The sequence below is a fragment of the Oreochromis aureus genome, linkage group 10, assembly GCF_013358895.1.
Source record: "Oreochromis aureus strain Israel breed Guangdong linkage group 10, ZZ_aureus, whole genome shotgun sequence".
Taxonomy (NCBI): domain Eukaryota; kingdom Metazoa; phylum Chordata; class Actinopteri; order Cichliformes; family Cichlidae; genus Oreochromis; species Oreochromis aureus.
This window is the reverse complement of record NC_052951.1, coordinates 13,019,019-13,033,111: the sequence shown is the minus strand read 5'-3', so window position 1 is coordinate 13,033,111 and position 14,093 is coordinate 13,019,019. Positions and strand designations below refer to the sequence as shown.

The 14,093-nt window shown below is 41.7% G+C and overlaps 2 protein-coding genes across 2 annotated transcripts; both read right to left on the bottom strand.

Annotated features, from left to right (window-relative positions):
• Positions 1-443: 443 nt before the first annotated feature.
• Positions 444-5,331, bottom strand: LOC116336243 (histone H4 transcription factor). Its single transcript, XM_031760077.2, has 9 exons — positions 4,902-5,331; positions 4,294-4,520; positions 3,096-3,207; positions 2,812-2,964; positions 2,652-2,729; positions 1,857-1,977; positions 1,613-1,751; positions 1,400-1,524; positions 444-1,328 (listed from the first exon to the last, which is right to left on the bottom strand). Exons 1-9 carry the CDS (start codon positions 5,056-5,058, stop codon positions 962-964), a joined length of 1,479 nt encoding a protein of 492 aa, XP_031615937.1. The 5' UTR covers positions 5,059-5,331; the 3' UTR covers positions 444-961.
• Positions 5,332-6,113: 782 nt separating this feature from the next.
• Positions 6,114-10,648, bottom strand: dpagt1 (dolichyl-phosphate (UDP-N-acetylglucosamine) N-acetylglucosaminephosphotransferase 1 (GlcNAc-1-P transferase)). The gene is made up of 9 exons (XM_031759997.2): positions 10,166-10,648; positions 9,936-10,056; positions 9,638-9,851; positions 9,391-9,537; positions 9,213-9,297; positions 8,908-9,096; positions 8,720-8,807; positions 7,194-7,349; positions 6,114-7,102 (listed from the first exon to the last, which is right to left on the bottom strand). Exons 1-9 carry the CDS (start codon positions 10,318-10,320, stop codon positions 7,037-7,039), a joined length of 1,221 nt encoding a protein of 406 aa, XP_031615857.1. The 5' UTR covers positions 10,321-10,648; the 3' UTR covers positions 6,114-7,036.
• Positions 10,649-14,093: the final 3,445 nt, after the last annotated feature.

Here is a 14,093-nt window from a genome sequence, read left to right as displayed (position 1 = left end):
GCTGGTATGAGTTTAACCCTCTCTAGCGTTTACAGAAAATGGTTTGAAAGAGAAAATATCCAGTGAACAATATGTGCAATGACTGTGTGATGCTATCATGTCAAAATCTCAGATGTTACAAGCACCTTGTGGAATCTAAGCCACAAAGAATTACGGCAGCTGTGCAGGCAGAAGGGGGTCCAACCTGGTACTAACAAGGTGTAACTAATGATGTGGGTGGTGAATGTGGATGTTAACAATACTACAGAGACAACGTTTAGATTTACAGCTATGCTAAGTTCAGTCAAGACATTTTAGATGATTGAGATGTCAATTATACAGCCGTGTATATCAGTAACAGAGCTGCAGGAGTGCAGTTAGAGTTAGCAGGGGGAGCCAAAACAGATGATGAATGTATGTAATAAATAAAGTTCACTCTTAAAAAAATATTACAAAACATAAAAAATAGACAAAAAGGTTTCACTTGTTTATTCAAGTTTAACTGGGAAAGGTACACACTCTGCGAGATGATAAGGTGAGCCCTCTTTGCTTTAATCCACAGATTCTGGTGAATATTAATGACAACACGACGTCCCGTGACTCATGTTCTTAACCTTTAAAGGTTTCAGCTGATGTATCTCTGAATTTGATTGACTGAGAACCCAGCAGGCAGTGCAACATTAGCCTTCAACTGTCTCGACAGATTTTACAGCACGAGACACGAACATCTTCTAACTGAAAACAGTTTAAAATTAAGATGCTACACATTAGCAAATAAACATAAAAAACCCCAGTTTACTTGCCTAATATAGGCTTATATTCAACATGAATCATAACAGTACGTGTTCCTTAATTCAGATGTTTTAATTTAAGTAAAGCAGTTCGCTTTCTGTTCAAATCCAAGCCAGGTCTTTGTAGAAGTTCATGAATTCCAAGAAGAGTGTGACTGTGTACTTTGTGCTCGCTCAGAATGTGCATCAAGTCAAAGCACCTCCATCTCCTGTTGCTGAGCAGCATCCTGGAGCTGCAGCATTACCGACTCCTCTCCTGCCTGTGACAATCCTCCAGTGAGGACATACAGCATGCCCTCTTCCTGTCCGCCTTCCTCAGCGCCGACAGTCGAGCCTGGCTCGTCGATCCTCTGCTCTTCCAGCAGCACCCCTTTCAATTCCACCTGCACCTCTGCAGGAGCTGCTCCTTCCTGCAGCTCCTGACCTTCCGTCGGCTCACTGTCGCCGTCCTCCTCCGCTTGCCTGCTTTGTCTTTCTCGCATCAACTGCTCAGTCAGCTCCACGCTCTCGTAGCGAATCAGCTGCAAACGCAAGAAACCATCCTCGTGTTCCTTGTACCTGTCAAGAGCGAATAAAGACTTCAAGCGTTGCAATAGCTATTACTGCAGCTGCTTCACTGCAACACTCACCTGAACCTGGGGTGTCCGGACGGCCACTTAAATTGGTGCTTTTTGTGCAGATGGACAGTCAGGTTGTTGCCCCTGGTGAAACACTGGCCGCACACATGGCACTTGTAGCGAGCTACAAAACTCCCCTGGTTATGGAAAGAAAACACAATCATCAATGAAGACATCAAAAATCCCTACTTGAACGCAAGTTTAAACAAACACTTCAAAGATCACCTCGTGCTCTCTTTTGTGGTGAATCTTCATGGTGCAAGCGGCTCGAGATGTAAAGCCACAGCCAGGGACGTCACAGTGGAAGGCTGACTCGCTGCTGTGGGTGTCCAGATGCTTGCGCAAGTCGACCAGATTCTTACAGCTGTGAGTTAGAAAAAAAAAAGGTGGGGGGGGGGAAGCAAATGTCATTGTCTGTTTAATAACTTAATCCTGACTTAAATTGGTGAAGTTTCAGGGGTTCGGGTACCTGTACTCGCAGTAGTCACAGCTGTATGGCTTCTCATTGCTGTGCCGGAACTTGATATGGTTGCGCAGTGAAGAGGGCGACGGGCACGTCATGTCACATAATGGGCATTTGTAGTGGCTCACTGTCCCAATAAAGCAGTGGGGAAATTAAATTTGTCTATATTAAGACTACAGAGTTGTTTGTTGGGAACAGGACTTCTTCACTCACTCACAACAAAGTGCATCACATGCTCAGCAGATCAAAAATAGACACTGTGAAGGACTATTTTTATTTTGGGTTGCGTCAAACCAAGAAATACTTGTGAAATGCTTCATTTTAAAACTGGATGCTCTCACTATGAAGCAGAAAAGATCCAGAAAGATGGTGATTAACTCATCTGGCTCACAGTCCATCACAATTCCCGGGTTATTGTAATGTGTGACATGCAGAAATAAAGTCTTAGGTTTTCTTGTCATTGGTTGGCAGCACTGGTTAAACTAAAGAGAATTTAAATGAGCTGAGAACGACAGTTGTGACCTTAAACACAATCTGAGTGAAGACCTGGTAGATGAATAAAGTGTGAAAGTTTCACCTCCTAAAGTATGGAACAGATTTGCTTCATACTCCAGGAGTATCAATTTTTGTGAATTGTGTATAGATGGACACCTCATCATGGCATCAGCTCAAGCCGTCCTTCAACTGGATGATCTAAAAAATGTTTCAGGTGGGCACTGGATAAGCAACAACACAACTGAGTCACAGCTCAATTGAATTTAAAAAAAAAAAAAAAAGAAGCACAATGAAGCCATAACTGACCGTGGGTCCTCATGTGGTCTCTCAGAAGTCTTTCTGTTGCAAAACGTTTGGAGCAGTGTGAGCACTGGAACCTCTGACCTACATGACAAAACATATTAGATTATTACAGGGGTTTTTTTAACATTACTAAGCTTCATTTCATAAATTTGACAGAATCTACCTTCCATGGCGCTCTGTCGTATGATGTGGTCAAACAGCTTTGTATTGTTGGCATACATCCCCCCACAGCCGGGACATGCCACCACCTTTTCCTGAGTGTGGCTGCGCAGGTGCTCTCGCAGCTTAGGACGGCCTTTAGCAGTAGCTTCACAGTCTGAAAATGACAGGCACAAAGCCTGGATTCAAAAATCTGAAATCCTCAGCTCAACACTGAAAATGTACAGCTGTACAATCTTCACTTAACTAACATTTACAGTTTAAAAAAAACAAACACTGTAAGCGTACCTTTCCATCCACAGCGTATCGGGATTTCACAGTCTCCTGTAGGTATCTCTATGCACAGGCTGTGCATTTCCACATGGCGATAAAACCACTCAGGGTTTTCATATGGTGGTTGCTTTAACAGATGTGCATTAAGAGAGAAACAGAACCACATGTATTATTAGTTTAATTCTACTACACAGATCATTTAAAAACTCAGAAATACCGGGTTCAGGAACACTAACAGAGATCACGGTCTGAAGTGGCATCCACAAAAGCAGGTTAAAGCTTTGTCATGCAAAGAAAAAGCCATTTATGAACATAATCCAAAACACTGCCGTCTCCTCTGGGCCAAACCTCATTTATAATTGACTGAAGCAGAGAGGAGACCTTTTCTGATGTCAGACGAATTAAAATTTGCAATTCTTTTTGGGAAACATTGATGTCATGTTCTCTGGAGTGAACAGTGGAGAGACTAGCCAGCTTGTTTTCAGGCTTCAGTTCAAAACCCTAGACCTCTCACGTTATGAAGCAGCATTAGTGTCTATAGAACTGGCAGCATAAGATTTGGGAAAGCTCCATCAATGCTCAAAGGTAGATACAAGTTTTAAAGCTAAATAATCTCCCATGCAGGGAAGGCCTTGCATATTTCAGTAAAACAATGCTAAAGCACATACTGCAGCTATTCAACAGCATAGTTGTGTAGTAGAAGAGTCCGGGTGCTGAACTGGCCTGCCTGTAGTCCAGACCTTTCATAAACTGAAAACATCCAAGGCATCATGAGCCAAAAACATAAGACAAAGAGAACCAGAGCACTTAGAATCATTCATCAGACAAGACAGCAGCTGGTTTCAGTTTCCACACGTTTACTGGACGTTAGTTGAAGAAGGGGAAAAACTGCACGGTGGTAAACATGGCTTTATACCAACCTTTTGAGATGCGTTCCTGCCATCAAATTCAGTATTACATTTTCTCAGTTTAAATATTTGGTATTTTTTCTATGTTCTGTGGTGAATAAAATATGGGTTTATGAGATTTGCAAATCATTGCATTCTGTTTTTATTTACAATTCACACAGCCTTCCCACTTCTTTAGAACTGGTATTGTAACTACAGAATGGAAAGCTGGTGTCATTCCTCCAAAAATAGACTGAACAGGCGGCTTTTCATAGAGTGTAAAAACTCTCGTCTTTCACCAGCAGCAGCAGACACAGCAAACTTACTTCACATTCCTCCCAAAGGCAGACAAAATTATCTGGGATTTCAGGGATGATGTTGCGATTGTGGTAGGCGATGGAGCAGTTGCCGATTTCTGGATGGGCACTGAGAACCTGCTGACCCAGCTGCTTTAGTTTAGTGTGATAACAGTGAAAAAACACGTGTCGCCGCAACTCTTCAGATCCCTCCACGGAGCAGAAACCACAGTCTCTCCACAGACAGCTTCTCTCTCCTTTGCACAAAAAGCAAGAGAGACACGATTAGGAGGAATCATCATTTTGGGCAAAGGATCAATATGACTTATTGATTTGAATGCCTTGTTTATTATCATTCAAAAGCAAGACAGGACTTTGGATGTCAGCGAAGTTAAGTAAATTAATCCAATTCAATATCTAGTGGCCAAATCTTTGTTATAAATAAGCAGCAGATGGGTAAAAGCTCTCGTCACTTCTAATAGTGGTCTAGACATGCAGTAAGTGAGGCTGCCTTGGTTCAGGCCCATTGAACCAAATCATTAAAACACGTTGGTGTCCAGCTCCTCACGCTACATCTCCAAAACAAACACCTCAGCTATGGACGTGCCACACGTACACGAAGCTGCGTTTCACCTCACCCTCTGTTTCTTCTTCCTCCTCCTCCTCTTCCAAAGCACTTAGATGACCCTCCACATGCTTGCAAAAGTTTTCCATCCGATTAAATGATTCCTGGCATGAACCCCACTCACACTCCAGCTTGAGTGCTTTCTTCTGCATGCGCTTGTTAGGAGGCATCTCTCCGAGTCACAACTGGACTAAATGTCAGACGTTTCACTCCAGGACCGAAGTCGCAAACGCTGTTTGACCGCCCACCAACTAAGCTGCTAGCTTACATTAAACAGTCTCCACAGTGCTGCGGACACACCAGCAGAGAACTGTTTAATAAGCGAAACGAATAAAAAAAGAATCAATTGTTATAAGCTTCACGACAGCGTTAAAAGAGAGCTCGCATACATTGGACGTGTTATTTTTCAGAGTCCGTCCACAAACGCGGGCTGTGCAACAACACCGACGTTCCCCTTGAAACAAAGTTTAGTTAAATAGTTCCTCCGCAAAGTCCCTATTGTATTTACAGTTAACACTTCAAACGGTTTTTGGAAAATATTTACAATAAATCTTCATTTTTATTGACATTTATTCAAATATTTTACTTAAGTATAAATTTGGGGCATTTATGCTCCAATCATTTTGATTTTATGCTACTGGGCACTGTATACATTTTAAAGGCAAAAATACCACCTTACTACACGCTTATAATTATGGAAGACCAGAAGAGTTACACACATCAACATTAAAGTATTTTGTGCTTTAATCATAAGTTTAGTGATGTCTAACTAAAGATTATGAAAAAGTATTTGGTAAACAATTTTACTAGCGCACATTTCATTGCACAATTCATTAATAAAGCACAAAATGTTCTATTTGAGGTGAGTGACTCTTCTGGTCCTCCATGTCAAACAACCCACAACCTGTTCCCGTTAGGGGTCGCCACAGCGGATCACCTGCCTCACTCTAACCCTATCACTCTCTTCTGTTTCACCAACCCTCTGCATGTCCTCCCTTTCAGCTATTTGTATACAATGGGTAAACAGGTAATGCAAAATTTTTGGTAAAATGTCTGCACTTCAGTTGTATATTGATTGCTTGTGTTAAAATCCAGCATGAGAGCGGTAAAACCACAAAGACTGCGACTTTGTCCCAAATATTGGGGGCGGGGGCTTTTCTGAAGCACTTTAAGCACTATAATTTAGCACACTTTCTCCCAAGTATTAATACAACACAATCTTAAATCATAATTTTTCCAGTTTTTATTTGATAATCTGTGCCTTCAATCTCAGTAAACAGTTTTGCACTTGTAGTTACATTCCTAAATAAAAAAAAGTCCAGTGCCAGTTGACTTCACATTGATGTTCTTTCTGAAACCGTGGGGATGATGCTCAGTCCTAAACAACACAGTTATGTATTTGATGAAAGAAAAGCAAAGACGATCAGTTCTCTTTAATCGGGATGTGCTTTTTCCGCAATCAGGACGTAGTCATGCCACTTCATGACCTCTATTTAATCATCTCCTCACACTTTATTGATGACTACACTCCTTTGATATTTCACTGCTGTTCTTCACAACAATCATGTTGTTGTTGTGACTTTTGTTCAGAGGGAAAAGAAACAATCAAGAAGCACTAAATGAGTTTAATATTCCCACCCATACTGCATACAGCGTAAGTAGGCACATTTTCCCTCAGCAGCAGATTCAAGCAGTGTGTGAATATGTGAATATTTGAGCAGTTTTTAGAGGGTTTCTACGTTTGCAAGTCAGTGATGTCTGCTACACTGAAGATCAAAAGTTGACCACACTTGACAGACTTTCTTTTTAAAAACCAAGTATAAAAATATACTTTCAGGGTGAACACGTGGGGAGATTAAGACCCGGTTACATTTCCCTGACTGTAATGACTGAATCCCAGGAGAGTGCTACTGTTGGCATCAAACCATTAGCCGTTCTGCTTGTACATATATATGAAAATGCTGTGGTGAAGTTAAATAAATCTTTAAGCCTTGCTCTGGGTCTTTACTGTAGAAAGAGTCTGAATATGAAAAATGTCAGTGAGGTAGTGGAATCTATTAAAAGGCAAATGAACAGTGAGCCTGTAAAATAGTTCCACAGCAGTATCATATTTTGCTCAGTCAGCACTCTGTCCTCAGTCCCGGTAATCTAGACATCATAGAAGAGACGGACGAGATGATAACGGATCCCAAAAGCCACTGCGCTGCCCATCACCTGAGTGAGACGTAGAAATGAGAGGCGAGTCAAACATTATATGGCTGACAATATTCAGGCATATGTGGATACTGCAGGTGCTCTGTTATACCTGTATGATGAGCATGATGACTGTGAGAGTTCTCTCGTGGACGGGTCCGAGTACTTTCAGTACCAGGTTTATTAAAGTCATGTTGTTGCACTCAATAAAATCACCATCCCCCTCATGGCCTCTGCGCACCTCGAGCAGCTTTAATAACTCTGCCACCTGTTGAGGATTAAAGGTATTATTGTTATCAGCCAGTAAACACAGCCCGGCGCATGCTAGGGCTGTGTTGCATTCATACATGTGTGTGTGCATTCATACATGACATCCAAACTTGTGAGTTATTATCAATTTCTCCAATATTTTAAATTAATCAAATTAATGTATTGAATTAATTAATTTGATTTTCAGGTTGATACATACGGTTCATTGTCATTTTTTTTATGTTGCATGTAACCTCACCCATGGGCACAATTATTGTGTGCTGCGATGTGCAGTACAACCTGTATGCAGTGCTGCGAAAAACTGCTCCCTGTGATTCATTAGATCGCAGAACCACCTTTAATTGTTTTCTGTATGGCTTTATCAGTCTGTCACATCATTGTAGAAGAATTCTGGCCCACTCTTATTGCTTGTTGCTTTATCTTTTTTTTTTCTAGTGTAGATTTGCTGCTGTGCTTGGGATCACTTGGGCCATTCAACAGAACAGACAGCTAAATGTGGCCTCACATTTGGCTCTAGAATACTTTGGTATACAAAGGCGTTCACGGCTGACCGAATGACTGCAAGTTATCCATAACCTGTGGCTGCAAAGGGAGCACAAATCTCAACTTCACCATTACCGTGCATGACACTTGGAGGGGCATCATGCACAGCCATATTTGGCCATATTGCTGTTTGCTTTTTTAATTTCTCTGAAAACTGTATTATGTGATCACGGATTGAATCTGTTGGAACTCGTAGGAAGACTGTAACTGTAGAATGATGGACTTCAATTGTTTGGAAATGACTTTATAACCCATCTTAGACTGATGGGCAGCAACAATTGCTTCTCTGCAATTAATGCTTATATCTCTCTCTCATTGGGCGTTTTGTTAACAAGCACCTGAATGCTTCACACAAGCAAACTGCCAACACGTCTGCTTTTATAGAGGCGCTCACACTTGATGATGAACAATTAATCAAGCGCATTTGATCAGCAGCACCTGGCTGCTATTTACCCTGTTATTTTTTTTATGGAAGCAGCCAGTGCAGTGAGTATTTTACGGGACTCCGTCATACAGTGTATGAGAAAATGTGTTCGGCATCACAACCAAATAATGTGTCTGGGTTTTAATAACGGACACTGACAGCGCGAGGCAATTGGAGCAGAAACAATCAGCTTCATTGCCCAAAGCAATTAGCAAATTATATTCATAAAGATTTCCTCATTTCATCTTATCAAAAGTCTGGATTTGGTGCTTTCCTCTTTGAGTTGTGAACAGCTGATGGGACAAGACCAGCAGCTGACATGATTTACAGCTTAGTTTAGGAGAATTTCTATTAAAACATGGGTATACTCAAACAGAGAATACGCAAAAGAAAAGCTTTACCGTCAAAATGAGGTGGCCTAACTTAGAGAGATCCTTTGTTTTGAATTTAGAGTAGCTCATCCCCAGCTTGCCAGTTTCTGGATTCAACCTTTAGTTAGAAGGAGCATTGGAAGAAAGAAAAAGTTGAGCAATACACACGACAACAGGGTATAATCGTATATAAATGATGTTCATAATCAGACAGTCACCTCGGGAGCCGGTGCCTGGGACAGGGGATTACGTGAAACAGCTGTGGTACGGAGTAGACAAAGTTAACCACTTGAGGAATGAAGAACAGCAGCATTGTTTTGCTGAAGTGTCCCAGGATGCCGACTACAGCAAAGGTCATCCCAGCAAAGTAGCAGAAAGTATCTCCCACAAACACAGATGAAGGGTACCTGTGACAAAACAGATTACAATCACCACGCTAGAGGGGGACTTGCACATATAGCTCTTTGTTTTTGATTGCAGAAAATATATGTTAACTTTCCCGAGTTCGGTAGACTTATCTTACCAGTTGTGGTACAAAAGCGCTAATGTGGTGAAGAAGAACGGTATCATGAAGTAGAGGGAGAAAACGTGGTCATCGCGGTAATCTCCTAATAATAATAACAAGAAAGCACAAAGAACCACATGTTACACAAAATATGTCCAGCTTCTGCACACGTGTGACGGGAAACGAAAACACATACCGCTGAGCTCCAGCAGGTTAAATAAGATGATGGAGCCTGAGATAAACAGTGCTTGGCCTGATTCGATCCCGTTGATGCCTGCTAGGATGTTGATGGCGTTTGTGCAGAATACAGCAAGCATTCCCATGTAGACATAGTACAGGATGCCTGCAAAAGAAACGACGAAACACCATTTAAAGGAAGACTTCAAAGCAGTGAATCCAGACAAAGAACAGTGGATGGATTTGCAAACAACCACACAACTCACCCAAATCCAAGTGTAGTCCGAGCAGTGCTCTGAAGGGCTTGGGCACCACTATGACAGTGTTGCCAAAGTTGGTAAAATAGACCATGAGCAGCGGCAAGGAAGCCATGGTGGGAAGCAAGAGCTTGTGTCTCCACCGGAGATTCAGCACATCATCGGCAAAGCCAAGGAAGATCATGCAACAGATGGCCAGAAGTGCACCGATGAGCTGTACAAACTGGCAAAAGCAACACACACAAAGGTCAGACGTGAGGTTCAGACTGGAGAGAAACACGGGGTCATTGCACATCAGTGTACTCACCTCATCATGTGGGAAGCCCATGCACTGATCTCCAACGAAGCAGCTGAGGAAAGGCACTGGGATGAAGCAGAAAAGGATGATGAGGAAGACAGTCCCACTGATGACTCCTTGAGACTCTGGACTGTAAAGAAAGGGAGTGAAAAGGAAAACAATTGATTATCATATTTTACTGAATATGTCATTAAGCTGAAAACCGTATAGCTAAAAGGACAGACAGGGAGACGACTTACACTTGCTTTTTGGATGTTTTGTTTAGATCCACTCCGTACAATCTGGCTGATATGAAATGATCTTTGAAAGCCGGAATGAGTTTCAGTGTGGCCAAGCAGCCGAGCACAGACAGGAAACAGTTGATGACCAGGGGAAAGACGGGTATGGGTGACATTATTTCGGGCTTTTGGCGAATTGGTTTCTGTCAGATCAAAATCGCGTTTGTAGCTATTGTGACGCCGCTTCCCTGCGGGCGGTCGACGGACTGGCTCTGACTGTGATCACCGAGGTACGAGAAACATATCAAGCCATCATTTCAGAACAAAACGCGTCTCTGTAATTCCACGGTCAAAAAAAATCCACAAGTCTGTAAGTCCTCGAGTCACACTGGTAATCCATACCATCTGTCATTACGACTTGTAATTTTATTAGCTCTGCATTGCCTGGCTGTCTAAACTCCACGTCTGACATTAGTTTAACCGTTAAGTCACACCACTTACAACAAGATGGGACTTCCGATTGGGGTTTTCAAAATAAAAAGTTATTGGCCCATGACGTCTATTTCTCGAACCCGTTTTTAACGCTAAAAGGAGCGCTCAATAGATAAAAATAGCTATTGTGTGTAAGTTTCAATCTTTGCATTATTTACAGAATTTCTGAAAATTTGATAAGTTTTTGAGAGATTTGTGTATACTTTTATTGTTTGCACTACATTACTACAAACAAATACTAACGTTGACTTCCGACATCTGTATTGACGCGGAAGTGAAATCTTCTTCTTCGGTACATATTTTTTTCGCACATACATCATTTGGATGATAATATTCTGCCACCTGTTGACAAAACAAATGCGTTCTCTCTTCCTCTCTTTTGTATAATGTACATTTTTCTTCTGTTGCTGTTTAGTAATATTGTTGTAGGCTATAGGTTATGTTTCATAGATTTATTTCTTTTCTATTCATTTTGATATTATAATAGTAAAACTTTCCCAAGTGTGGGACTTATCTCATCATATTATATCTTTAATCAGTACTGAAAATTGATTTTATATATATATTATACTTACTGAATATATATATGTGTGTGTGTTTGTGTGTGTGTATAACAAAAACTCACCTGCTGTTACAAAACACCAAAAGATTTTTTGCTTATTGAAACCTCAGAAAGAGTACGGCCAAAATTAAAGCCTAATGTAGAGTGAAAAGTGTTCAGAGTTCAGACCCCAAAATAAAAAAAAGTGAAGAATTTATTTGAAACTTTAAATGGCTGAAATTGAGAAAAGCAAATTGATACAGTCTCTCTTCTGATGAATCAGAAAAGAGACAAAGAAAATCTGAGAACATAGAACCAACTACTGTACACACTCCAGTAAAGTCATGCTACATACCTTCAGCAGCAGCCACTTTTTATGTATGCATGTACAAGTGCTTGTTAATCCAAACATCTAATTATCCAATCACGTGTCAGCAACTCAAAGCATTTAAATATGTAGATGTCTGTGAAGGTTCTCAGACATTGTAGTCTAAGGAGCTTGAAAAGAAAAGTGTCTGGACTTTAAGTTGCTTGAAGATGTTTTGCTTCTCAACCAAGAAGCTTCTTTAGTTCTAAGGTCAAATGGTGGAGAGACATCACCAAGACAGCCTATTGAAGTTCAGACCGAGCATTAGACTAGGGGAAGAAAGGACATTGAAAGTGGTTGTTGGTACCAGATGGGCTGGTCTTCACAGTCTGGATTTCAATCCAGTAAAGGACATTTTACGGGAAATCTGGAGCAAATGACAAATCCACAGCAACTGTGTGGATGCTATTATTTCAATATGAAGCAAAATCTCGGAGAAATGTTTCCAGCACCTTGTTAAACCCACATCACGAAGAATTAAAGCAGTTCTGAAGGGTTAATTATTGTTACAATTTGAAAAATGTTTTAAGTGATCTGATTACAGTAAAAACACCACTGCAATGCTGAACAGTATTAAGGAAAATGTCAGAGCCAGAAAACAGTACAAACTGTTTTGATGAGTTGTGAGATTCAAGTGAGAAGTGCATCAACACAGTAAAAATATCTTTAGCAGTGAAGTATGTGTAGGCATAGCAGTGTGTGCAAAAACAATGAGAAAGGAGTAATGTGGTTAGGGTAAATTTGTTACTGATTTGAGAACTGCATTAAGAGGTGTAAGAATGACTTTCCTGATGTGAGAACTGCACCAAAACCATTGAGATAAAGTAGCATTAAGGGAAATGAGAGATCTGTAGCTCTGAATGACAAAAGAGCTAAAAACTGTTCTGATGAACTGTGAGATTCAGATGAGATTCGACACAATACAAAATGTCTTTAGTAATGAAGTATATATAGAAACAACACATAGTCATTACTAGTATCCACTTGGCTTGCTGCCTGTATATTGGAGCTTTTTCCTGGTGGATGAGAGTGTTTGTTCACTGCACCTTCAGATCAGGGAACAGGTCCTGACTGTCATCTGCGCTTTTGTGCCGAATGACAGTTTAGAGTACCCAGCTTTCTTGGTGTACATGGGTGGTGTGCTAGAGAATGCTCCACCTGTGCACTCCGTCCTCTTAGTGGGAGACAAGGGTCATGTGGGCAATGACAGTGAGACCTGGCGGGGCATAATTGGATGTAACAGCCTGCCAGATCTGAAGCCCTGTTCTGTTACTGGACTTCTGTGCAAACCGCAGTTTGTCCATAACAAACACCATGTTCGAACATAAAGTTGTCCATAAGTGCACATGGCACCAGGACACCCGAAGCTGCAGGTCAATGCTCAATTTTGTAATTGTATCATCAGATCTGCGGTCATATGTTCTGGACACTCAGGTGAAGGGAGGTGTGAGTTGGCAACTGATCACCACTTGGTTATGAGTTGGATCAGGTGGCGGGGGAGGATGCCAGACAGACCCGGGGTGCCAAAACATATAGTGTGGGTGCACTGCCAACACCTGGCAGAGGTCCCAGCAGAGCTCTGACAACTTTCCGAGAGAGACTGGGGACATTGAGTCTGAATGGATCATGTTCAGCACCTCCATTGGTGAAAGTCGTGCACTGAGCTCTGGCCGCAAGGTGGTTGGTGCTTGTCGTGGTGGTAACCCCTGAACCAGATGGTGGACACTGGAGGTGAAGGGAACCATCAGGCCTAAGAAGGAGTCTATCTGGCTTGGTTAGCCTGTGGGACTTCGGAGGCAGCTGACTGTGTCTGCAGAATGCGACTTGGGCAGTGGCTGAAGCAAAAACTCGGGTTTGGGAGGAGTTCAGGGAGGCCATGGAAAAAGACTTTCGGACTGCCTCGAAGAGATTCTGGCGAACCGTCAGGCGACTCCGAAGGGAAAAGCAGTGCTCTAGCTGCACCGTGTATAGTGCTGGTGGAGCGCTTGACTTCAACTGAGAATATTATTTGGTGGTGGAAGGAATACTTGAGGAGCTCCTTAATCCCACTGACACTTCTTCAGTAGAGGAAGCAAAGTCTGGGGATGAGCGGGACGACTCGTCCATCTATGGAGCAAGGTAACTGAGGCAGTTAAATAACTTCCTGGTGGCAGGGCCCCTGGAGTGGATAAGGTTCACCATAGGCCATAGGTAAGGGTAGGGACGTAGACTGACATATGGTGCATATGAGTCTTTGCCATGTGAGAACAGTATACAGTAAACACAAAGACATTTTGCCCTTCAATGACATGGTAACTGATTATTTAGAAACACAGAACCTGATTTTGTATTTAGCTGATGAAAGTCACAAAAAGCAAACATGCACTATGAAAAATGTCTGAACATTTTTTGTGTTGACTGTCACATCTATTTTATTTATTGCCTATAGCACATTTACAGAACAAAGGCTGACCCAAAGTCCTTTAAAGCGACAGGCACATTTATATTCCTGGTCTCCAAAAACAAACAGTAGATAAAAATTTGAAAGGTGTGTTTTGTTGTATTAACTA

Coding starts and splice junctions, on each gene's coding strand:
- dpagt1 (XM_031759997.2), bottom strand. CDS start 10,320: ATGTCACCCATACCCGTCTTTCCCCTGGTCATCAACTGTTTCCTGTCT. Junction 8,808..8,907: donor CCCAGGCACCGGCTCCCGAG/GTGACTGTCTGA, acceptor TTCTAACTAAAG/GTTGAATCCAGAAACTGGCA. Junction 7,103..7,193: donor TCATCATGCTCATCATACAG/GTATAACAGAGC, acceptor CGTCTCACTCAG/GTGATGGGCAGCGCAGTGGC.
- LOC116336243 (XM_031760077.2), bottom strand. CDS start 5,058: ATGCCTCCTAACAAGCGCATGCAGAAGAAAGCACTCAAGCTGGAGTGT. Junction 4,521..4,901: donor GGAGGAAGAAGAAACAGAGG/GTGAGGTGAAAC, acceptor TTTTGTGCAAAG/GAGAGAGAAGCTGTCTGTGG. Junction 1,525..1,612: donor ACCACAAAAGAGAGCACGAG/GTGATCTTTGAA, acceptor TTCCATAACCAG/GGGAGTTTTGTAGCTCGCTA.